Genomic DNA, 25,435 nt, shown 5'->3' on the forward strand with positions numbered 1-25,435 from the left:
GGATGTGCTGCATGACACTCCTGTGAGCCAGCTCCCTCTGTGAAGGGGCCCTCTGGCTTGGAATTTAGGAATGTTCCAGCTCAAGGCACTGCCCCAGAGCAGGGGGCTTTTGTTTTTCTAAGGATCCTAGTGTTCTGTCGGAAAGAGTGTGTCAGCATCGACACAAGGCAAAGGATGGGGAAACCCCTAGCAGGTGTTTGATGGGAAAAATCTCTTGAATCTTAGAGAACAAAGAACACATTGGCATGAGTCCCAGAGTTACATCAAACATACACTGAGGCTGGAGAAATCAGGAGGGAGGTGAAGACTCTTGCTCTTAGGAGTCTCTCATTTGGGGTTAGTTTTCAACTGACATTGAGAAAATGTGTTAATTTCAAGATATTCTGTTACTCTGCCAGTAACAGTCATCGTTGGGTGGAGGAATGCTTCTTCATTCTGGGGTGTGGAAATGTCAGAACCCTACAGTGAGGAGGAGGAAGATGGGGAGGCAGGTCCCTGAGGCTTCTCGGGTCAGCCCTCTCTAGCTGTAAGGTTCTTATAAAGACAAAACTAGAAGACACACAAAAGACCTTGAAGGAAACGAAAGGACTCTGAAAGTAAACACTCCTTTTCTTCAACCAAGGAATAACTCTACTGCTGCTCAGTTGTAAGCAGAGATCGTGTGTCTGTCTCTGGTCCCCAGAAGTCATTCTCTCTCCATCAGAAGCTCGCTAATCTAATTTCCTCTTTTTCTTTGGATGTGCAGCATATTCAGGAGCTTCAAATTTAATAAAGGGAAATTCAGCAGCATCGTCAGCTGTGCATAAAAATCAGTAACACCGCATTTATGTAGGGATTTGACATGGGCTCTCTGGGTATAGTAGAGAAATATTAAAGCACGTTTGCTTGATGACTTTGAGAACTGATTGGGAAATTAACTCCTGATTTCATTCTCATCCTTGCTAAGGAATCATAAACTTTCCTTAATACCATTATGCATTTTTGCAACTCTACTCCTCTTAGCTTGATTACAGATTATTAGGGCTTCATGGTGTGGAGGATGATGGAAATTAAATTATGTGAGGAGAACGCACTCCCATGGTGTTTCTGAAAGTGTTTTTATTGGTAAGGAATGTGCACACAGTGAGGGCACAATGTACTTGACACTGAGCCTCTAATGGAGGAGTAAGTGGCCACGCGCTGGGAACACAAGCCATCTTTCTGGAGCCACACATCTATGAAAATATTTAAGGCGTTTATGTTATGTTAAAAGAAATACAGATAATTTATGGAGGATTATGCCACACGCTTATAGAAAAAATTTAAAGGCTGGTGGGTCCAGAAATAAACCTAGTGCATGATGTAGAATGTTTTGCCACTAAGATGTGAGATGGAGAATATCATAATGATTACATTTTTTTTCAAGCAGGGGATAAATATTCATTATAAGTATATGGAAGTAATTTGATGGCAAGAAACCTTTTATAAACCTGAGGAGGGGCTTGAGGAACATTCTTCCAATGTTCCCAACCTCAGGGCGGGATACGATCACAGTTGTATCTTTTCTTGAAAGTCAATCTCTTCATAGAACAGAGAGTTGCCAGTTGACAATACTCCCTCCACACAAGGGTAGTTGAGGAAATCTCCCCTAAGAAGTTTAACGCTATAACTTGTGAATCTTCTCTGGTATTTTTGTGTAGGTTGATTCATTTGTTTTGCACCCGGGGGGGCACTTTGCCTGGGGGGCACATTTGGCAGTGTCTGGAGACATCTTTTGTGGTCATGACTTGGGGTGGGTGGTTGTGTCTGGCGTCTAGTGGGTAGGGGCCAGGGATCTGCTAAGAATCCTATAATGCCCAGGACGGTCCCCCCACTGCCCAACGCAAAAGAAACTCATTCAGTCCGAAGTATTAACAATACTGAGGAAGAGAAACCCTAGGTTATACTTATCAATACAGTCCAGAAGGGAACACAAATCACCTCTCTAAACCATTTCCTATCCCCTAATGTATATGATGATACCGATTCTACATAATCTATAACGAAGACACCCACCAGCTTCCTGCACCATCGTTTTAAAGAAACCCACATGCAATGATTGCCGATGACAAGGATATTGCTCATCGACATTTACTCAACACACACTCATGTTATCAATGTCCCGCGACAGAACCAAGGAGAAGGAAAAGGACGCAGGTTACCTCTCAAATAAGACCTGGCTGTAGTCGTCTAGGACGTGGGCGTGAGTGTGCAGAAGGATGGTGTTGTAGCCCACCAATGCCACCATCATGATCAACATCTTCAACTCGTAGTTCACCCTCAGGAAAACCGAGCAGGAAATCAGTCCCAGAATGCAGCTGTAGATAAAGTACTGGAACAGGGAAAAAGATCAGATGAGTTACTCAGGATCTCCTCTGAGAAATGCTGGAGTAAGCATGAAAATTGGGGATCACCACCAAGTTCACTCAGGTAGCTTATGAACTGGCTGTTCATCATTTGCTTCTGGAAAGTGCAAACAATAGGACTCTGTACACCTTTAGAGATTTAAAAAGTTGTAGTACATAGAATCTCTTTTGGCCTTGCAATTCTTTATTTATTAAGAGAATATACATCATTGCAGGAGTTAAAAGCACAAGAAACCCTAGATGTTTTATTAAAAGAGAAACAGTGGGTCTAAAGCAGGAAGGATTTAACAAACTAAAAGCTTTGGCCAGGGTGAGTCACGAATTCCCTGGAAGCGGACAGGCACCCGAAGAAATGGAAAGAATCAGGTGTGAGGAAGAAAGCACATTCCATCCTGTGTGGCCCCAGGAAGCCACGCCGCTCCTGCACGAGGGTGCGCGTTTCTCACTATTTACCATAACGGATATCGTCCAGAAGGGAGAGCCCTGAGGCAACCTTGCTTGGCTCACTCATTCGTGGGGTTACTTTGGGCCAGTGACCTAACCTGGCTGTGACACGGTGTCTTCAGCTATAACATGAGGGGAAGAATGTCCTCCTTTTAAGTCACTGAACAGAGTGAGCAGAGCTTGGACCCCAGAGCCCTGCCAGCCAGGAGTGACTTGCTGAATGAAAGGTCACCAGTCGCAAGAGAGCTTTATCTGCTCTACCCCTCCGTTTTTATGAACCAAGGTTAGCTATCAGCATTCCTAGAAGGGAAGCAGCACTCAATAAAGTCTAATAATTTTAATAAAGCATAGATCTAATGATGTTTGATAAACGTGCCTTTATAAAAGAGCCCAGTTTGTAAGGCACTCAATTTTCGTGTCATTATGTGGAATAAGCCATGTACGAGCTGCTTATTCTTGTCACTTGAGCTCTTTTATTTCCCCGGCTAAGGCCGTCCAGAGTCAGCTCTCTGGAAGGCCAGTGATATTAGCTCATCCATCCTGTTCCTGGGGAAGAAAGGAAGGCGAGGAGTGAGCTGCCCTGGTCACACCAAGCACTTCCTTCTCCGTGAGAGGGGCGCTTGGCGTCAGCCCAGATGTTGTACTCGCGAGGACTTGGACCTGGCATGTCAGCTTCACCAGGAAGACCAGTGGTTGTCCCTGATCACACGGCAACTGGGTCAGCCTTTGGGAGGTGAAGCTTTCCCCGGGTGGCTGCATTTTACTGGGCCCTGAGGGTTCTAAGCATCCTACCTTCCCAATGTCAGTTCTCCCCGATGCTGACACCACTCCCCCTACAACAGAGAAGAAGAGGAGGAAAAGAGGGAAGAGATGTGTCCGGATGGGGCTGTTCAGGCTGGCCGAGAGGAAAGACAGAATCGGGACACCCGTGAGAGCAGGTGGGAGCAATGGCTCAGTCTCCCCTGAAGCAGGAGGCCAGGGAGGAGGTGCAGGCTCTGAAGCCAGTCCTTATTTCCACGGAGTTCGGCCACTGTTACCTTCAGAGGGCAGGCGTGAGGGCTCATGGCAGGATGCGCACCAGGCCTGGGGACAGCCACTGGACGCGGACCAGGCAGCTCTGCCGAGGGCCTGGGGAGGTCCCCTCAGGGCAGGGAATGTGCTCAGCAGCCTGACAGGGAGGCTCGTTCCTACTAAATCTGGTAAGATACAGGCTTCTACTTCTCACATCTTTTTTTAGTTCATTTTTCTGCTAACTCACTATTATATTTTTCTAAAGCATCACTCCAAGACAGATTGGAAATTAAAAAAAAAAAAAGAAAAGAAACAAAATGAAGAGAGGGCCTTCCTCATGAAGAGTCTGAAGGGCCCTGATTTACAACCTAGCAGTCTTTCAGTCAGTAATCAAGGGTATTCTAGAACCTCTCCTTAAAAGCCAAGAAATTGCCCTGGGAGCCGGCCGGGGGGGAGTGGGGGAGGCTCTCAGTTCCGACAGGATGCTGCTACTAAAATAATGCTGAAAACCATAGAATGAACATTATCAACAAGGTCAGCCTAATGGAAGAAGCAGAGTCAGGAACCACGGTGTGTATCAACGTATGCATGGTGGGGCGGGGGGTGTGCAGATAGGACTGTAAAGGTTTTCTTTAACACCCGTCATACAAGATAGGTGCCAATACCTATGCAAATATGCCTATGGTTTCACTTTTTAAAATCCATTCTTAGGCTTTTAAAAAGTTTCCACATTTCAGGAATATTGACTAGAGTATATACATTAATGGAAAGTAGCATTTAGTCCATTCTTTATTAAATAGCCTTTCTGGAACACTTGGAGGCCGAGCACAAGGTGGTCTGGGGACTGATTAAAGGGAGGGGGCAGCCTGCAGACAGCGACAGAGGGATGTGTGAACGAGGAGGGAGAGCTGAGAAGGCCAGGCCAGGGGTTCTGAAGATCAGCTGTTCTCAGTGATACAGCACCTGCCAGGGAGGGCTCAGGTGGGCAAGAGTTCCGGCAGCAGGCTCCCGAACTGACTTCTATTAGGGTGTAATGACTGGTGACCTATTTCTATATAATTTTGATATAGTTGATATATTAGTTAATGGTTGCATTATTCATTAACATTTAAAATTTTTAATATTATTTTAATTACTAAATAGTTGTTAATATTAATCTTAAGTTAATGAAGTTAACATTAGTTAATATGGTTACTAACACGTTTGATACATCTGATCGATGAAATCAACTTGCGTTTTAATGCCAAAGGAACAACCACTATTATCCTGGGTAATTTCCTTAAGTTTCTTTTGGCCTCAGTGCCCTCACCAGGAAAACGGGAATTCCAGGAACAGTGAACTCACAGGGCAGGTTTTCGGATGAAATGATATGAACTGCCGACGTGGCAAAAATCAAGGAAATACAGGGAATATTAGGGAATACAAGGAATATTAGGGAATATACAGGGACGTCTGGGTGGCTCAGCCGATGAAGCCTCTGCCTTCGGCTCAGTTCATGATCTTGGGGTCCTGGGTCTGAGCCCCAGGTTGAGCCCGGCATTGAGCCCCGAGCCATGGGTCTCCCTCTGCCCTGCCCCTGCTCCTGTGTGCGTGTTCTCTCTCTCTCAAATATAATCTTCTAAAAAATTAGGGAATATACGAAGGACACATATAAAAATAAGGGTCTCCTATAATCTCCAACAACCAACTTGAGCAACTATTGATTATTTTGGGTATATCTTTCCAGCCTTTGTTTTTTTGTGATGTGCTACTTATTACTGGTGTTAGTATTTTAGAGAATTGGGGACATATTTTGGAATGTTTTTAAGTGATGCTTCTCAATTAATAACTGATTGTGAATATATATTTCTATGTCATTAAACATTTTGCCCCAACATCTTTTGTAACGGCTGGCTATAACTAAATAGCAGAATTTATTTATTTATTTATTTTTCTTCTTTTTAAAAATTTATTGTTATGTTAATCACCATACATTGCATCTTTAGTTTTTGATGTAGTGTTCCATGATTCATTGTTTGTGAGCAGAATTTATTTGAACAATTAAATGTATTCTAGTTTTTAGGTTGTTGGTTTCCTTTTACTTTCTTGTTGGTTCTCAATGTTGGATGAACACCTTTGTAGCTAAGTGTTTGCACCTGCAAGATTAATTTCTGAAATGAGTATTGTGGGGTAACAAGTATGTCTATTTTTATGCTTTTCGGTGGCTATTACAGATTACCACAGGAAGAATTCTATCACTTCACAGCCCACTACCTTGTCAGCCTCAGATGCCACGGATGATGGGGTCAGTTGTGGACATCCACAAATGGCTTTCCTGATGTTCCCTTGGATCAGTGAAGGGGGAAGCCAGGATGTTTCCAGCACATTAATAATGCAGTTTCTGTGCAGACAGCGCTGGGGCATGTGGGGCTTCCTTGGCAAAGCTCATCATAATCCTCTTCCCGAGACTTATTATTGGGACAATAATGGCTTGTGGATGAAGTCCGACCTAGATTTTAAAGAGTCTACTGTGTATTTTTTCAGAATCTTTCAGGATTGAATAAATGTTACTTTTCCCCATCTTGGGTTTCTAATGATCTGCTTCTTTTAAAAATAAGATGTCATACGGACTTACCTCAATGAGATTCAGAGGGACGAACTTACAGCTTTTACTGATGCCAAGCATAGTGGGCTGTTCCATCCGAAAACACTGGATGGAGAGATTTTTTAAAAAATGCTTTGCCAACTATCCTTTCCTATGAGAATGCTTATTCCCTGTAAACCCTTGGAAGCGCCTTGTGAACACTCCCTGGGACGCTCTCTCCCTCTGCGGGCCTGCGCACCCCCATGCGGGCCAGTGCCCTGTGTTCAAGGACGAAGGGCTGGACCACAGTTCCTTTCTCTACAGAAGGCAGCTCCAAAGTGCCCACAGTGAGATCACAGCCAATAAACCCTTAACGTGCATCCTGGCTCTCACTTTTCACATCACTGAAACAGGAAAGATGCTGACACTCACGCGGGTTTCCGATGATGCCTAAATGAGGGCCAGGACCCCCAGGACAAGGGATGAAGCTTATGCCAGCCTCTCTTCCCGTGCCCGTGGGGACATCGTTAGGGACCTTGGTCCACTTCCCTCGGAAGCCTCAAAAACACACCTCTGCACACAGAGCTGGGAGCTTCCTGGGAAACTGAAGACAGATGGGGAAAAGGATCAAAGCCAAACAGCAAGGGAACAAATCAGTGAAAGAAGAACGAGGAAGGAAATCTCCTTTATCACCATAGCTAATGGAGTTTAAAAAGCTGGTAAGGAATTTTAAAAGTATACATACCAAATTACCAATTTCAATCCCCAAAATGGTTCCTTTAGCACTCTCAAAACAGACTATATGACATAGAAACTGGATGGGAATAATCTAAGCTACTCTAGAGGATTATGCAGGAAAGGAGAGTATCAGAGTTTTTTTTTTTTTGCACAAATGATTCATGAAATGAAGTTACTAAATAGTAAATAATAATAGTAAATAAGTAAAAGGGAGTTAACCCTTTTCACTTAAAAGACTGACATGTTAGCAAATTTTGAAATTTCAATCTCGGTCCTTCTGGACACTGGTTAAAATGAGTCAGTTGGCAAGGATTACGGCAGGATATTATCAGTGGGCAGTGTTTGCAGCCAAAGGAGAGACAGAAATACTCGATGTGGTCCCTCCATCATCAGTCAGGAAATCCAACACTCATCCCCTGGGACAATGAGCAAAACCTCTAAGCAACGGATCCAGAACATCAGTGACCTACAATCGAACGTCAGATGCTGAGATACATGGTATAAAATGTAGCAGTAGGAGAAGCAAAGCAAGAGACATCTGGGAGAGCATGACCATGACACTGGACGTGTGCATGGGTGTCACTGGTGTCCGCCAGCCAGGTAGGACTGCTCTGATTGAAGGCTGGCAGTTTGTAGCTGGTCCAGGCTTACTCAGGTATTGACACCAAAGAGGAAAAAGTGAAGTCAAGAGCAGATCAGAACCTGGAGGCTGTCACATGGAATAGGAGAACAGCTCACAGGAAAACAACAAAAGCAATAATAACGAGCGAAATATTCTTACCGGGAGGAAAAACAGATTTTGTGCCCGCAGAATCGCTGCCTGATGACTTAAGGCGGAAAGACTTGTGTTGGATGTATTGGCAGTTGGAGGAATCGTTTCCTCTGGGTCACTCAGGAAAAACTGCGAAGAAAATGTTTTTTCAATGACTTAGTGCACAGGAGATTAAAGTGTTAGCAGGTCGGCGCAAAATTATTAATGGCTATGTTCCTTCTGCACGGTAAGCAGGATTATGTGGGCAATCTGCTGTCTGTATTTCCAATGCTAGTAGCTTCATCTTCTCCTGTTTGAAGCTTTGAGAATTTCTACTAAATAAGCAAGTAACTATTGATTGTTGTGCTCCACGCTTCTAGTGAATTTCTAGACCTACACGACTAATATTAAAGAAAACAGAAACACCTCTGTGAAATACTGAATCAAAAATGTACAAAGCACAGGGCAGAGGGCTTGGTTAGAATTATGCCTGAAGCTGACAACACCTTGCACACACACATTCAACTCTCTACCAAGAAATCGGAGCCTTCGGATTTTTTTTTTTTATTTTTAATTTTTTTTTTGCACCGTCTTCATCATCGCGCTTCAAACATTAACTGGGTCTGTGGACTTCTTGATTATAAGAAATTGTGTGGGCCAAATGCAGTAATGGGTGTGGGCACTTGTGTGTATTATTCGTGAGTGCTTGGCAGTTCAGGATCGTGAGGGATAAGAAGTTGGGAGGTGAATGCTCTGAGTAAGGACTGCTGGAAAGGCGTCCTACTTTAAAAGAAAAGTAACCATGAGAAAATGAAGACGGTTAGCTCTCATCAAGATACCGGCTCTCTCGTAAAGGCTATGGGATCTCAGGGCTGGAATCAATATGAGCCGCTAACAATGCATGCAGAGACCCCCCCGTGTGGAAGGGCCACGCACACAGCCAAGGGCAGAGGGTGACAGCGGGCAGCCCCGGCCTTCACGTCACTGCCCACACGGCTCCCCCTTCTGAGGTCAAGACGGTGACGGCCACTGATACTAGAGAAATGTTCACGAGGGCTGCCTGCCTGAGGCTGGAAAAATTCAGGGTGCACCGAGGTGCGCCCCTGTTGGGGATGGAGTGTGCATCAGGGAAAACAGGAACGTGGAGAACATGCTCTGTGACGTAAGTCAGACCCAAGAACATGAACATCGTGCAATCCCAGGTCCAGGAGGGGTCTAGACCAGGCAAATGCCCAGGAGGGAGAATGGAGGTTACCAGGTGCTGGGGGAGCAGGCGGTGGGCAGTTAGTGGTTCACGGGCACGGAGTTTCTGTCTGGGATGTTGAAAAAGTTCTAGGAGCTGTCGTGGTGGGTGCACGACAGTGTGAACGTACTCAGTGCTACTCAGCTGCATACTGCAAGACGGTTAGAACGATAAATCTTCCATTATGCATATTTTACCCAAGAGAAAACTAAGAAACATTAAAAACTGAAAAAAAGGAAGAAAAGGAAAGCATTTTTGCTTTATCCCGAAGAGAACACTTAAAAATCACAAGAGCTTTGCAAGAGGACCTGAGTGAGGCTATGACTTTCAAAGGAAACGTTTTTTGGACAGAAAATTAAATTTTCTTCCCAGTGACTTGAGCAAAGCAAGCAGCTCTCCCCCAGCACACACACAACAAAAGAGCTGCTCTTCCTTTAAAATGTGAGTCCAAGGTCTGGATCAGCCTTCACTGGGCTAACAAGTGCTAAAAAATAGCAAAACCACAACTTGGGAGAGGGGCTCAGTCAGTCTAGAAATTGTGTTCCCAAAGGAAGCACTGAACAAATTTAAAAAGCTATGCTGAGGGCGCCTGAGTGGCTCAGTCGATTAAGCATCTGCCTTCTGCTCAGGTCATGATTCCAGGGTCCTGGGATCGAGTCCTGCATCAGGCTCCCTGCTCCACGGGGAGCCTGCTCCTCCCTCTGCTTCTCTTCCTCTCTCTCAGTCTCTCGTGAATTAACAAATAAAATCTTGAAAAAAAAAAAGCTATGCTGAATTAAACAAACCTCTCCAGGATGGGGGTTGAAGCAGAGTTAGGAAAAAAGGCAAAGAAATCACACCGAGAGCACTTGATGGTGCCCAGGTAAAGACTGTAGGACACCCGTGTCCCAGCGGAAGGGGTCTTCTTGCCCGAGTGTGAGTGGGTGACCCTGGGGGCTCACTTCCCCTGCACAGCACCCATTGGTGCTCAGCCTCTGAATGCTGCATCAGTGTGGCCCATGACATGGGATGCTGTGTCTGCCTCCCGCAATCGTAACTTAGGGGACAGGGGTCCGAGTAGCTAGAGGGCATTCCTCTATAAATCTTCCGATGTGGGCAAAGACCGCACCTTGGTGAACAAGTCCTTCCCCTTCTGTGTTTAAAAAGAAATCGTAAGAAAGATTTACAACCAGGGAAAACGATTTCCTTTCCTTACCTAATGTCGGCTTTCATACCGTTTTATGATGTTTCTTTGAAATCATAAATATGACAGCAGCATCTGCATGGAAAAGACCCACTAATTTCTCGGCACCAGATATCAATACAAATGATGGACAGAAAAAGGTCATCTGTCTTCCTCCTTGCTCACAGCCTCTGCTTCAGGAGTCGGCTCAGGACGTGGAACAAAGCCTCACTTCATTTTTCTCTTGAGGGTCATCCATCATACTTCTAATGTGTGTCCCACAGACTTCTCTACCTCAGTTGGCAACAAACTCCATTCTTTGTGAGAAAGGAAAACAATTTTGGGAGATGTATTTCTGCTCCTGAGGATGTAATTTTTTCTCCAAAGGAAACACAGTTTATATATATATATATTTTATATATATATATATATATATATATATATATATATATATATATATAAAATCTTCTCCTAAATGCTCAGCTCCTCAACCATTTACAGACAGTGACCGGCCCTCATTCACACCAAATATTCCCTATGAAATGCAATCAGATCTGTTTTCCATGTAGGTTCTGTCTCTAAAACATTAGGTGATGAATCCTGGTTTTATCAGGCCAAGGGCACCCCCCGTTCCAGGACTACTTAAGATGGATTTCTAGGTGGAGTGAAGCAGATGAAGAGGCCATCCCATCTCTTGCTTCCCGTTGGCGTCAGCTTTACCTGAATCTCCACGTGTATGAGAAGGAACAGCACGCTCTACGGAGTAAAGGTAGGACAGATGCCAAGAAAACATCTTACGGCCCCTTCAGCCTAGCCCCTTCACTCCTTCTTAATACCAATGTCTGCTCTCAGTCAAGTCCCAGATGCCCCAGGTCTCCCCTCTTCCTCACCTCTCCTCCCGCTCTGGTGAACTCTTTCTACCCATCCTCTAGAACTCAGTGCAGCTGGCCCTGCGCTCCTTCCTTGCCACCTCTCCACACGTCTCTGTCTCCAGCTCCGAGACTCATGATGGGTTTATCCAGGTACCAGTCTCCTGGACTTCCCTGTGAACTCCCAGAGGCAGGGACCAGGCTTTGGGTTCTAGCATCTAGCAATGCACCAGGCACATATTTATGCCCAATAGATCTTTTTATGCCAAAGGAAAGCTAACTGGCAAAAACTATGTCTTTATTATTTAATTTCTACCTCCTCAACTTGATTTCCTGCTTCTGGAAGGCAAGGACTGTACATGATACTCTGTAGTTCCAACAACCAGTAAAACATCCAAAATATGAAGTAGCTTCACGCCTTATGGTTGATGGTGATAATGTCAGAATAATAGGGATGCATTGAAATGTGCGTGGATTAGCTGCACGTCTGTTTTGAAGGTATACCTGTGATGGTCACACTGGTAGAGGAAGAGAGACCACTGGTTAAATATTCACAAACGACCTGCTTCTGTCCTAAGCGTGGTAGCAAGAGGGGAGTGAACGGAACAAAGACCAGACTTTGCCGGGGCTCGGAGTCTCCTGGCGGGAGACTGTAAGACTCCCACAGCTCCCTCCAGGAATTTCTTTCATGTTTTCCACCAAAGCTTTGCTCTGGTTAATTTGACTTCCCTCTGATAACCGTAAACACCCCCCAAGATATATGTTAGCAATTCCCGTCCAAGCATATGGCCCACAGATCCACATCTGAAGAGTCTCGCAACTATGATTTTACTAGACAGTAGTAAATAACCTTGCCTAGCAAGCAGCCAGCCCCTCAAGGTCCTGGAAGCCTTGCTTCCAAATTCCTTGGGATTTACACTATCCCTAAGCCCCACTAACTACAAAGTCTAGAATCGGTCCCTCCTCACGACCCTGGGGTAGCTACTCTTGCCCACAGGTCCTGTCCCCCTGCTAGAGTAAAGGTACCTTTTTGCACCAAAAATGTTTCAAGAATTCTTTCTCCATCATTCGCTCCTGGACCCGGACGTGGACATGGAGTCCGTGGACGTTTAATGAACACCCTTGAAAATCGCACAGCTGGAGAAGTGGGCAGCTGATGTCTGAGATCAGGCCTTTTAGACTCCAGAGCAGGACGCCTCTCCCACTGCACTCCCTGTACCTAGATGGTTCTGTGATCTTTGATGATTGCCCTGCTGACATTTAATGTCACCTCCGTAGCCAGCAGGGAGGTGGGAAGCCGCTGGTGCAGCAGGCGGAGGGTGAATTGAATAGGCGGTAACTGGTGTCACCTCGGAGCTACGGTCAAGGTTGGAAAATCCCACCGAGTCCGGCACAGGAAGCCACGAGGGCCGCGCTGGCGGAAGCCCTGACTCACCATGTTGAACACGGCCATGGTCAGAATGATGGCCGTGGTGAGGACGGTGAGGGAGACCCGCGGCCAGGGCCGGTCTGCAATGATGCCCGACGACTTCAACAGCCACAGGAGAGAGACCGAGGCCTTCTTGCTGCATTGCTGGGAGGAGACAGAAAAGGAAATGCATTGCTGGTTTATGTATTCTCTCGAGTTTCTTCGTGATGTTTAAAACGACCAGAGGCCTCAGTATTCTTCACAGAGCAAACGAGCAGGCTCTGCTCCCCACCCCCCCACCCCGGAGGCCCAGACCAGGTCATAAACCTTATTAAAATTATGTTGGCATCATTGTTACAAATAAAGAACAAATTAGTTAAATTTCTATGATAAATGTAGAACGTGCTTGTATGTCCTTTTAAATAAACCGGAAACTATGTTCTTTAAAAAAATCTCTGGTGAAGGAAAAATGTGTCAGTTAATTATACCAAGTTGGGGGATGCGTTGGGTCCCAGATCACAGCAATGCTAAAGCGATTATCATCCCTCAGCCAATCCATGCTGAACACAGGGGGGCAGGTAGCTCGTCCCAAGAATACAAGTGGCCCCCAAAGCAGACTGATGCCCGTAGCTCCACAAAACACCCACTGCTCTCGGGCGTGTGTCCTGCTGATGGGTTTACCTCATCCCGCCCTGTGGGGGCTTCTTTCCGCTTGGAGAGGCTCTCGTCCAAATTTTTAATTGTGTTAAAAACACAGAACAGAACACTCCCCCTCTTTATTTTTTTAAAAAGACTTTTTATTTATTCATTTGAGAGAAGCAGAGAGAGACAGAGAGAGAGAGAGCATAAGCACAGGGGGAGAACAGAGGGAGAGGGGGGAGCAGACTCCCCGCCGAGCAGGGAGCCCGATGCGGGGCTCGATCCCAGGACCCTGGGATCACGACCTGAGCCCGAAGGCAGACGCGTAAGCGACTGAGCCACTCAGGCTCAGGTCATGAATGACTGAAGTCATTCATCTGCGGGTGGACACTGTGGCTTCTGGCTTGTGGCTCTTGCTAGTAATGTGGCCGTGAGCATGGATGTTGGAGAAGCTCTTTGGATACGAGACGGAACTGAGGTATTGACAGGATGGCAACGTTCCCTCAGCATTTTCTGTGGACCAGATGCTGTTCTGTAGGATTTCAAGGGATGAGCTCACTTCATCCTGAGGGCCGCCTTTCCGGGGAGGGCCACTGTGATGCAGACCTTCGTCCAGGTGGTGGGGGAACAGAGGCGGGGAGAGTTCTGGGGGGTGGGTGACACATGGCCTGTGCCCGGTGCTACCGTGCGTGTTCACAGAGGTCCCTGACAGGACAAGCAGGTGCGTAAGGCTTCTGCAGGGATCTACATTTTCACCTTCATGTGAAAGGGGCTATGGCCCTACGGCTATGTGTCTTGAAAACAAAAAAAAGGTTGATTTCAAAAATTTTAAGACAAGGCCAACACCCTGTACTTTTCTGACTTGTACTAAGTTAATATGACAGTAAGACAGGTGTGACATCCCTAAAACCCAAACAGCGAATCCTCCTGCGAACAAACAGCACCTTTATTTCTCTCCCTCTTTCACATCATCTTTCTGCTTGATTCTTAAAAACATGTCAGCTTTAGTCTTTTTTTTTTTTTTAACATATAATGTATTATTTGTTTTAGGGGTACAGGTCTGTGAATCATCAGTCTTACATAATTCACAGCGCTCACCACAGCACATACCCTCCCCAGTGTCTATCACCCAGCCACCCCATCCCTCCCACCCCCCACCACTCCAGCAACCCTCAGTTTGTTTCCTGAGATTAAGAGTCTCTATGGTTTGTCTCCCTCTCTGGTTTCATCTTGTTTCATTTTTCCCCTGCCTTCCCCTATGATCCTCTATCTTGTCTCTCAAATTCCTCATATCAGTGAGATCATATGATACTTGTCTTTCTCTGATTGACTTATTTCGCTCAGCATAACACCCTCTAGTTCCATCCTCATCGTTGCAAATGGCAAGATTTCATTTTCTTGATGGCTGCATAATATTCCATTGTATATATATACCACCTCTTCTTTATCCATTCATCTGTTGATGGACATTTAAGGCTCCTTCCACAGTTTGGCTATTGTGGACATTGCTGCTATGAACACTGGGGTGCATATGGCCCTTCTTTTCACTACATCTGTGTCTTTGGGGTAAATACCCAGTTGTGCAATTGCTGGGTCATATGGTAGCTCTATTTTTCAACTTTTTGAGGAACCTCCATACTGTTTTCCAGAGTGGCTGCACCAGCTTGCATTCCCACCAAGAGTGTAGGAGGGTTCCCCTTTCTCCACATCCTTGCCAAATCTGTCATTTCCTGACTTGTTAATTTTAGCCATTCTGACTGGTGTGAGGTGGTATCTCATTGAGGTTTTGATTTATATGTCAGCTTTAGCCTTAAAGGAAGCATTGCAGTATGTCAAATGCTAATACACTGATTAAATCAGATTCTTTTCTTTAATTTTTTAATTTTTTTAAAAGATTTTATCTATTTATTTGACAGAGAGAGAGATAGCGAGAGCAGGAACACAAGCAGGGGGAGTGGGAGAGGGAGAAGCAGGCTTCCTGCTGAGCCAGGAGCCCGATGTGGGACTCGATCCCAGGACTCCGGGATCATGACCCGAGCCGAAGGCAGTCGCTTAACCAACTGAGCCACCCAGGCGCCCAGATTCTTTTTTTAAAAAAAGATTTCATTTATCCATTTAGAGGGAGATTGAGAGCTCAAGCGGGGGGGACGGGCAGAGGCAGAGGGAGAGAGATAGAAACCCAAGCAAACTCCGTGCTGAGTGTGGAGTCCAACGCAGGACTCAATCCCAGAACCCTGAGATCATGACCCAGTTGAGTTGAAACCAAGAGTCATGACACTTAACTGACTGAGCCACCCAGGCGTCCCTACATGAGATCCTACAACACAGGATCAGAGGTGGTTAGGACAGTAAGAACCAGCCCAGGCGCCCAGGATCAAACCCTGACAGCTGAGAGACTTTCTGTGGGGTAATTATCCTCCCTGGTCTCAGCTTCCCCGTCTCTAAAATGGCGTAATAATGCCTGGCTTCTTGGTCTTGTAAGAGATTAAATGCTACATCAGGCACCAAGGGCAGGACATAGAAGCCTTAGCTCTTCTTGTTACATTTATGAAGAAAACAGTACTTCTCAGAGACATTTTAGGGACTAAAAATCTCTTGCTTCATACCGATATGAAAAAAAAAAAACACCTCATTTCCCCTCCTTTTCACTACGGTGTTTCCTCCATGCAGCCTGCCTTCTCTCTTCATTCCTGTCATCACGTAGAGGCCACGTGAAGAGAACTGTCCCAAACGTGAGAATCAGTAAGCATGGCTGGCGACAGCGACAAGGGAACAGCGGGTGACAGGAGCACGTGCCCTGAGCCACAGTGCAGAGAGAGGAGGAGGAGGGAGGCGAAGATGTTCGCGGGAGCCGAGGAGAGAAGACACATCAGTCTCAAAGCAGAAGGATCTGATTAAGGAAAAGGAGACCGTTGATTCTACTGCAGCTCTGAGTAAAAAGCACTGCTTGGATCCTGATCTGATAATTTAGCTCAGTTTATTCTACTTTCGGTTAAGTATTTGAGTAAAGTCCCTGTTGGAAAAATACGTTTATTAAAATTTGCACCACCCTAATGAAACATTATAAATGATACCATCTCCTAGAATATTTGGGCATTTATTCAGAAGGTGCTCTTCAGACGAAAATGAGAGCCCAGGTTTGTTCCTCTATGTGATCTTTTGTTTAGTGACTGGCATCATTCCAGTCAAATCTGTGTCCTCCCTGTCTTGACCGTCAGTGGGTCTCACTGTATGCATGCTGGCCTCCTACTCACAGTGAGCTCACTGTGGGCCTTCCAGAAATGCCACGGCTGTCGATGCCACACGCAACCACTGACAGATGTGGAACTCGTACTAACTGCAGTGGTAGATGTAAAAGGAGAAAGAATATAAATTTATATGCAAACGCTATCGGGGGCTTGGTGCAGGGGACAATGGCCAGTGCAGTTAGCCAGCAAGGGTGTGGATGAATGTCAACATTCTTCATTCAGTACAGGCAGAAGATTCTTCTCAGAAAAATAAAATATTCATATACTGTGTGACTAAAAGAAAAACAACAAGTGGAAAAAAATATCTCCTCCCCTCCCTACCTTCCTTGCTTCCTTCCTTCCTTCCCTCCCCCCACTTTGAACCTCTGGCACTAGAAACAATGGGTAATCTTTCACTCTAAAATTCCTCCTAATTTAATGTAATAATTATAGCAGCAGATTGCATTAACAACTTCATTAGTGTCCTTTTATTTTTATTATTTTTATTTTTAGAGAGCGTGCACGTGCACGTGGGTGGGGGGAGGAGCAGAGGGAGAGAGAGAGAGAGAGAGAGAGAGAATTTTAAACAGGTTCCACACACAGTGTGAAGCCCAATGTGGGGCTTCATCTCACAACCCCAAGATTACAACCTGAGCTGAAATCAAGAGTCGGACACTTAAGAACTGACTGAGTCACCCAGGAGCCCCAGTCCTTTTAAAAAATAAAATCAGTTACCTGAAAAGAAGTAGATGTTGCTATTAAGTGAAGTTTAATAAAATGAAAAACATTTAGAAAAGCCATAAATATAACAGGAAGTAGCAAATTTTTATTATTAGAAAAACAACGCTCATCTTAAAATCTTGCCTGAAAAAAATGGTGAAGTTTATCATATAAACGTGCATTTTTGTGTAATTGCCTAAAGGAACATCTACTTTGGCATTTTAATTCCCCAAGGACTGTCATTTTGAATGGCAGCAACCAGCTGCGGCAATATTTACTTGTTACATGTCGTGCCACAGAGACTGCCATGTGTACTATTGATTCTTTAATTGTACTTGAATTTCCTACAGAAAGGCTTCTTTATTTCAATCAATCGTATTTACAAAGTCAACATGTTTCTTTCATAAGCCCTGAGTGAAACACATTTCTCAGCCGCCCATCCGCTGTGTGGAACTCACAGCCTGTCCACATCGCGTTATCTTTGATGATGTGCTTGTCTCTGGCCACATGGGGAGCTGGCTGAGGATGGTGACTATATCACACCCCTCTTTGTATTCCCAAAGCAGCACAGTGTTGAGCAAAGAGTAGGGACTCAACAGAGGCTTACTCATTATGTTATCTTATCTTTATCTTAATGATCTTATCTTAATGTGTATCAGCCACTTATTCTTCAAAGAGAAATTTCCAGCAGCCAGAAGCGAAGAAGGAGTTCACCGAGGGACTGAGGCTGTGGGGTTGGCCTAGGAGTGTTCTGGAACTGGACACAAGCTGTGACACCTAAGGGGTGGGCTTCTGATGCTCACAGGAGGAAAGAAGATGTTGCCTTGGGCTTGCAAAGGGTGGGCAGCTGAGACCAAGATCCCTGAATAAAACCAGAAGCCTCAGGGGTGCCTATCTCTTTTCAAATTAGTGTTTCCATTTACTTTGGGTAAATACTCAATAGTGGAATTACTGGATCATATGAGCACTGAGTAATGTATAGAATTGTTGAATCATTATATAGTACACCTAAAACTAACACAATACTGTATGTTAATTATACTTCAACAACAACAACAAAAAACAACAAACAAAAAAATCCCAGAAGCCTCAGAAGACTGTTCCCTCCACGTGAAGTCAAGAAAAACTTCATGCACTAGTATCAACAAACTTCCAATGATAAATTCTAACTCTAAATATGGGTGATGGGTTTGAAATTATGTTATATGCTTCATAATAGGAACTTCAAGTTGAGGGGTTTTGAACTGGGTCAAAGACCAGAGAAAGTCCTTAGAGTTCCTGCTAGTTGTTGGAGGGTAATTCCCACTGAACATGACCTCAAAATAAAAAAGAAATTATGAACTACATAGGACAATGGGCCTAAGAGGAAGAATCAACAGACACAACAGAAAGTAGAATTAGCACCACAGGATCTTCAGGTATCATTATCAATCTGAAACAGTTGTCAAAATAACATTAAAATAATCAAAGATGGATTAGAGTACATAATGAAAGAGCCCTTAAGAGAAAATAACAGATGCATTTTAAAAATGATCCACAAAGACTCTCAAAAGATAAAAATGTAGATATTGAGTAACTCAGTAGTTGTGCTGAAGAGAGTAGGATAGCTCTGAGGAAATAGCCCACAGAATAGCACAGAAAGACAGGGATGAAAAACATGAAAGGAATCTTGAGGCACAGAAGGTACAATGAAGATTCCAGACACTTGTAATGAAAGTTTGAGAAAAAGAGAACAGAAGGACCAGGAAAGAAGCAAAATACAAGGAGCTATGGAGCAGCAGCTTTGCGGACTTGGAGCAAAACCTGAGCTCCGTGGCTGATGTGACATCCTGACTCCCAAACAGGAAAATGAAAGCAAACCTGTACCTCAACACAAGGAATCTATGGCCCACGATTGACAAAGAGCAAATCTACAAAACAACCAGAAAGAAGACATATTATCTACCAAGAAATGGCAATTAGACTGTGGATTTCTCCTTGGAAAATATGGACTCATGTTTTCACAATGTTAGAAATTATCACAAACTCAATGAAGAAAAAACAGACCATTTTTAAAATACAAAAGCTGACTACATTACGCACAGGCTCTTACTGAAAAGATTAGAAAAGGAACAATCCTTTGGGAATATGGAGGAAGGAATGATATTCAGGAAGAAAGGTGAGATATTGATATACAACAAGAATGATGATGACAATGAATAACATGAGCAGTTCAAATTTAGAAAAATTTAACCAACACTCTATCTTTCTGTGCTGTTTTATAGGTTACCTACCCAGCTCTCATCTTACTTTCTTCAGCATAACTACTGAGTTTCCAGTTTCAAGAATCTGATCATCTTATTCCATCTTCCATATTTGATAATGGAATGGAAGATGGAATGATCAGATTTAGAGTATGGTATTCTTCAACAACAAGATGGGGATATTACTGAGTTCTGTTAGTCTTGTGTACGTTATACATTTTAGGTTAATCAGTAAAAAGAAAATACTAGGATATAAAACTTCCAAGACACTAGAAGGAATAAAGGAGAATAAATAAATTCCATGGATCCAAGAGAATACAGGAGAGAGGGAAAAATAAGTAGAAACAAAGAAGACACATGATGGATTAAAGAAAAAGCACAATAAGACTGTGGTGGTAATTATAATACACGCAGATGTGTTATACTTGTCAGTTAAAAGAGAGAGACTGCTAGATCAGAGGAAGTAACATGCAACTGGATGTTGTTTACCAGAGACACACCTAACACCCACATACTGACAAGGAAAAGCTGAATAGAAAGAGGGAAGGAAAGGACAGTGGGAAAGTATGAAAGAACGCTGGCAGAATTATATGACATTGGAGAAAACAGACTTCAAGGGAAAAACGCTTCTGTGGGGTAGAAAGCTTTTCTATGAGCCAGTGTGTGACCTACTTTCTTTCCACAGGACAAACTTGATGTTTGTGCTTTCATCTCTGTCAGGAACAGGGTTGGTGGGCGGGCATCACAGAATCTCTGCTACACAAAGCACGAGGCAACCACATTGAGAGAAAAATCTCTTCTGAGCATGCTAGCATTTTCATTTACTGTTATCTGGCATCCCTGTTCTAAAAGACGCTTTGGGGGTTGGTTTTCTTGGTGGTATTTTTGGTTAGAGCCACTCTCTTGTATTTGTTACAGAGATGTAAGTCCACTCAGGTAGTTTCGTGTTAAATCTGGCAGTAATTGTGTATTTATTATTACTAATATTACGACAAGTATTATTACTTTCATCGCTGACTGTAACGAAAATGTAAACTTGAATCTCTTATTCTACGTTTTAGTTTCTGGTTAGGTAAACTGGATTGTTTTGTTATCAAGTCAAATAATAGATTTTCATATTTGAAGGAGTCTTATTTATGTGAAAACATTTTGCAAAGTATTATTATGAAAGGTACTTCTTACTAGAATAGTTTATAGAGTCTAAATTCACTCGTAAATTAACTTTCCCCACCCCCTCCCCATCTTTCCAAATGTCTTTTACGATGAAGCTGTACTTTCCCCAGAATCCAGTTTTAAATAAACTGGGCCAACAGCTGAATAATGTGTATCAGGAAACTAGACCAGAGGGAAAGATGAATGAGGTTCTCTATGAGGTGGTCTTGACTTTCCAGTGTGATTATGACCAGTGGATGCTTAGCTACGACTGCAAGGCCAGTCGTGCCCACGACCGTGAACGTGGACATCCCTGCCTGGTGCTGGGCACTCCCCTGCTGGTGACTCTCTCCAGACACAGCTGACACCTTCCAAAACTTTTCCCCTAAATGACTGGAAGTGGATTCCGGCTGAAGCACATAGCACTTCCAGAGCTGGGCACCTCTCGTCCACAAAATGTGGGGCCGGACAAGGTCATCTCTGAGTTTCCTGTTGCCTCTCAAGGTCTGCCATCCTGAAATGCTCACCTTGGGAAGGCACTGAGGCAGCAAGCTTGCAGACACTGACAAGGGAGGATGGGGACAGGCCAGGATGCCGGCTGGGCAGGGGCCTGGCAGCCTTGGCAGCAGGGATTGGTGACTGGGGCTGAACTCAGAGCCACATGCTCAGAAAAAGTCCCCCCGGGGGAGGGGGAGAGGGAGACGTTTTCTGCGCAGCAGGGCCAGGAGGCTGCCTTTGGGTGCAACCCAACATTCCTTCAAGCTTACTGAGATTCAATATTTATCTTGTATCTCAAGTGCCTGAAGTACTACAATGAACAAAACAGGGCCACAGCAAACTCGCTAGCGCCCTTTCCATCGAAAAGATCACAGATAATAGCACAAAACGGGAAGCCCGACCAGTAGGCACGAGGGACGTGGGTGTGACAAAGGTGGGCTCTCAGAGTTGGTTGGGCAAGGCCAGGAGATTATTTCCAACCGTGGAAACAAGTCGAAGTCGACCAGAGTCAAGGAATTGTAGTGCATGAGAGAAGGCAGGTCTGTGGGCAGCATTCTGCTGGCTTCACTGGGGGACAGAAAGCCAGTGCGGGAAACAATTCTCAGAAAACCCACTCTATGTAAGGGGAAACGACAGTCACACTCAACCAAGAAAAAAAGAAAAGAAAGGAGGGGGAGTCAAATCAGTTGTTATATAATCAAGTGCTAAATTCTATGGCACAGATCCTAAGCCGCACGGCGCTCGAGGAAGGGCCCGTTGCAGGGGCTGGTGGGTTTCTGAGAAAGTTTCTAGAAGGCAAGCAGTTGCAGGGCCCACCCACACGGTGAAGTGGGCACATGGGGCGGGGGTCGGGGGGGGCTGCTGGGGAGCCGCCAGGGCAGGGGGGGCAGAAGCGGGGAGCAGACAGAGGTTTGCTCCTGGCTTCTCATTGCAGGAAATGTGGTAACAAATATGTTCCCTGACTTTTTTCTCACACCGAACAAGTCTCTGATTTTTCTGGCAAAAGGAAAAAAAACACAAAAAACCCTGCATTTCATGATCACTCTTATTTTTTGCCCATTTTAATGGGCCTCTACTTTTTTTTTTTTAATCAAACCCAGCTCTATAGTAATGACAAGTCAATGGCAGGCAGGTCCCCAGGGGGGACAAAGGTAAAGCTCTTGGAGGAAAAATCTCCGTCAGGCTTACCTCTTCTCAACCTCCTCTACCCAAGTATTTTACTTGAATTCTTCATCCGGAGAATTTAGTGCCAGTATTATGAGCATCAATGTTGCCTCTGGCATTTAAGTTAACATATGTTAATGGGAGGATATGGAGGGTATTAATATTTCTGGGATAGTAAATACACTTTCAGAAACTCAGTATTTAATCCAAAAACAAATGAAATCATAGGACCACTTCCTACAATTGACAGGTTTCCAGGAGGTCAGGGGATGTGCAGTTAGGATGTAATGCATGTTCTCCATGACCACTGGGATTGATTATCTGTGACACACAGCACTTTTCATTGAATTTGGAAGGTAGAACAGAAAGCACACTGAAGGCCTTTTTACATTGGCCTTGCCTTAATTTGTTTGATGTTGATGGTCAGAAAAAAGTCCCTACAGAATCCTTTAAACAGTGCAGAGAACCTCATGAGAAGAATCCCTTCTTGAATTTTATCAGGATTACCTCTCGACCAAGGATTGCAGCCGGTCACTGGTGGGAATGGGGGGAGACTCATTCCCTGATCCTACTAATTCAAGTTCAGAAAGACAGACGTCTCCAAGCCCAGGCTTCCTGACCACTTTGGCCAAATCAGGCTTCTTTCGAGGAGGAGGCAGGCACCCATTCATTCCCAGCACTGAAACGTTCCCTTTAAGACAACACAGAGTTACGGATTCCCTTGCATCTGGTGTGTGGGTGTCAGGGTCTTAGGAAGACCCTGGGAAGGAGAAACCAGGCCCGTGGGTGTGGAATCCCAACAGCTCCGAAGCACCACAGGGTGGGCCCGGGAGAGACAAGGAGCCATGAGCCGTTGGTTGGATTATACCCAGGCCGAGAGGAGAGACATTACGTAAGAGCAAAAGCATTCTCTCAAAGGCAGTTTAAAGTTGCTCTGGAGATTCTTTTTCCAGCCCCCCCCTTCTCTGTTTCTTTTCAATAGCAAATCAGCGGAAAGAAAAAGTCAGCTTGAAACCTTAAAAATACACTATGCTCCCCCCACCCTGAAGACTGGATTCCTTGGAACAGCAAATGAGAAACGGGGCCATTTAAGCACAATGATAGAAGCTGTTGTAAGCAGAAAAAGGCCTGGATTTCCAGCAGGACCACGAGGGATAGTTCCTGTTCTGAAACCCTGAGAAATGGGCTGTAGGAGCCTTCTGGGGGCAGGGAAAACAGAGGGGGGAGCCCGTGTGCTTTTCCAACAAAGGGAAATGTGAATATGGAAAACCAGACTTCTTTGTAGGTAAGCATTTTAGAAACTTGACAAGGATTCCCATGGGGCAATATTTACAACCTATAGTTTTCAGGGGATTTTAAAGAAGTTTGAGAAGCCACGTGCGCATTCCAGGAAATCCGAAACCATAGTGCCACTTTGGGAAGAGTTTCGAGTCCAATTTAAACATCTGAACTATGATCTAGCAAACAAACCCCGCATCTGTTTGCAAAGGTATATGGCAGAGACATAGGTATAGAGTGTCCACTGTTGAGAGACAGAGACATACTCTGAAATCGTAACACTTTTTGGCTCAAAGATTTCTACACATCAGACTAGAATGTACCCGATGCTTGGAAATTGGCTCAGAGTGGCCTCTCTTGTTTCCACACAAGATAAAACACTATCTTTTTGGACTTTTATCTCATTGTTGGCTTTCCTATGATGCTCTCATGGAACCACTTCCTTCGGACTCAAGAATACACTTAGACTTGATTCTTACATCCTGAACTAGCACTTGAACTGTAACAGCTTGCAATGATTGATTTAAATTAAAACACTAAAAAAATATATTTTTACATTTGCTATTTTCAAATGTTCCAAAATTTTCTATCTTGACAGCGGATATAAAAGATATATTTGGTTTAAATTTTAATTCCCCTGTACAGAAAAAGCCTCCTATTATACTAGTGTTTACTGCTATAAATACCCTGAAAAGTCAGAGAGGATACAAAGTGGTGACAGAAATAAATAAACATGAATATAGTTTTATGGCGTGACAGCCAACACTTCAAATAATGTTCAAATTAGTGTCTTGGCTGTGCACGAACTGCCTCGGTTGATATTCTGGGCCACAGACATAAAGTATGCAGGCTGCTTTGCTGGGATCTGTAAATGCCCGAAATGGTAAATCAACAAGCTCCCGTTTCAAGCAAGCAATCAGTTTTCATTCAATGAGCACAGTTTTCAAAGAAGTTCCGCATTTGAAGTACCTACCAAAAGCTGTCCAGCAAAGCAGATGAAGAGGATGAAGGCGAGCAAGAGAAATGCAGCTCCGAAGGAGATCCCGAGAATGGACGTTCTACCAGGGGAACGAAAAGGAACAGGTTAGTGTGGGGGGAGTTTCCATTATTCTGGAAAGCCATCAGTAACACTTTGGGCTTAACGTAATGAGGACTTCATTCCTCACTCACCTTCTGAGAAATGCAAATGGAGCTAAAACCAAATATACGTCCAGAGAAAAGTGTATCCGCAATTGTGTCTGATCATCTTGCTCATTTATCAAAATTGCCCTACAAGCAGCAGGTCCTTGTGAAAGCAAAACCATCTCTTTTCTGACTCTCTTACACAACTAGCACTCTGATGGCTGGGCCTGGCCTCTTCTCCAGAGGAGCAGCCTCATCCGATGCCTTTGAGGACCTCCTGGCCCATCTTTACTCCTGCTCACTTAGGAAATACCAAGTACTTGCCCTCCCAAGTACAATCCAACCGGATTCAACTTTTTTCAGTAATCATGCAGCTAAATGTTTACTGAGGTTCCCCAAAGATTTCAGGGACCATGGCCTTCACATTCTTGCACAAGCTGATGAACATGCAAGCTTCTCCCTATGATCACGTGAAAAATTAAGTTACAATTCTGCCACCGACAGGCTGCAGGTAGATGAAAGCATTTATAAGAATTGCATGCCTCTCTGAGACATCCTTTATTTTTTTTAGTTTTTTAAAGATTTACTTATTCGATTTTGAGAGAGAGAGAATCTCAAACAGACTCCCCACTGAGCACAGAGCCCAATGCAGGGCTCAATCTCATGTCCCCGAGATCATGACCCGAGCCAAAATCAAGAGTCAGAGGCCTAACCGACTGAGACACCCAGGTGCCCGGAGACATCCTTTAAATCATTAAAAAGTTCAAAGCCTCTTAAAACCTCATTTAATCCAAGGATAGAAGTGTTCAGGGGTATTAA

At 44.5% G+C, this 25,435-nt stretch overlaps 1 protein-coding gene across 1 annotated transcript in view; it reads right to left on the minus strand.

The window, feature by feature from the left end:
- Positions 1-25,435, minus strand: part of ADCY2 (adenylate cyclase 2) — a 388,875-nt gene that overhangs the window by 45,074 nt on the left and 318,366 nt on the right. Inside the window, exons 15-18 of the mRNA XM_045863676.1 lie at positions 24,468-24,552; positions 12,601-12,738; positions 7,922-8,041; positions 2,181-2,350 (exon numbers count right to left, since the gene is read on the minus strand). Coding sequence (XP_045719632.1) covers positions 2,181-2,350; positions 7,922-8,041; positions 12,601-12,738; positions 24,468-24,552 — 513 coding nt within the window. The remainder of the gene's footprint in view (positions 1-2,180; positions 2,351-7,921; positions 8,042-12,600; positions 12,739-24,467; positions 24,553-25,435) is intronic.

Source organism: Mirounga angustirostris, unplaced genomic scaffold (assembly GCF_029215605.1).
Source record: "Mirounga angustirostris isolate CCGP_5_RB_7025 unplaced genomic scaffold, mMirAng1.0.hap1 SCAF_7, whole genome shotgun sequence".
NCBI classification, from domain to species: Eukaryota; Metazoa; Chordata; class Mammalia; order Carnivora; family Phocidae; genus Mirounga; species Mirounga angustirostris.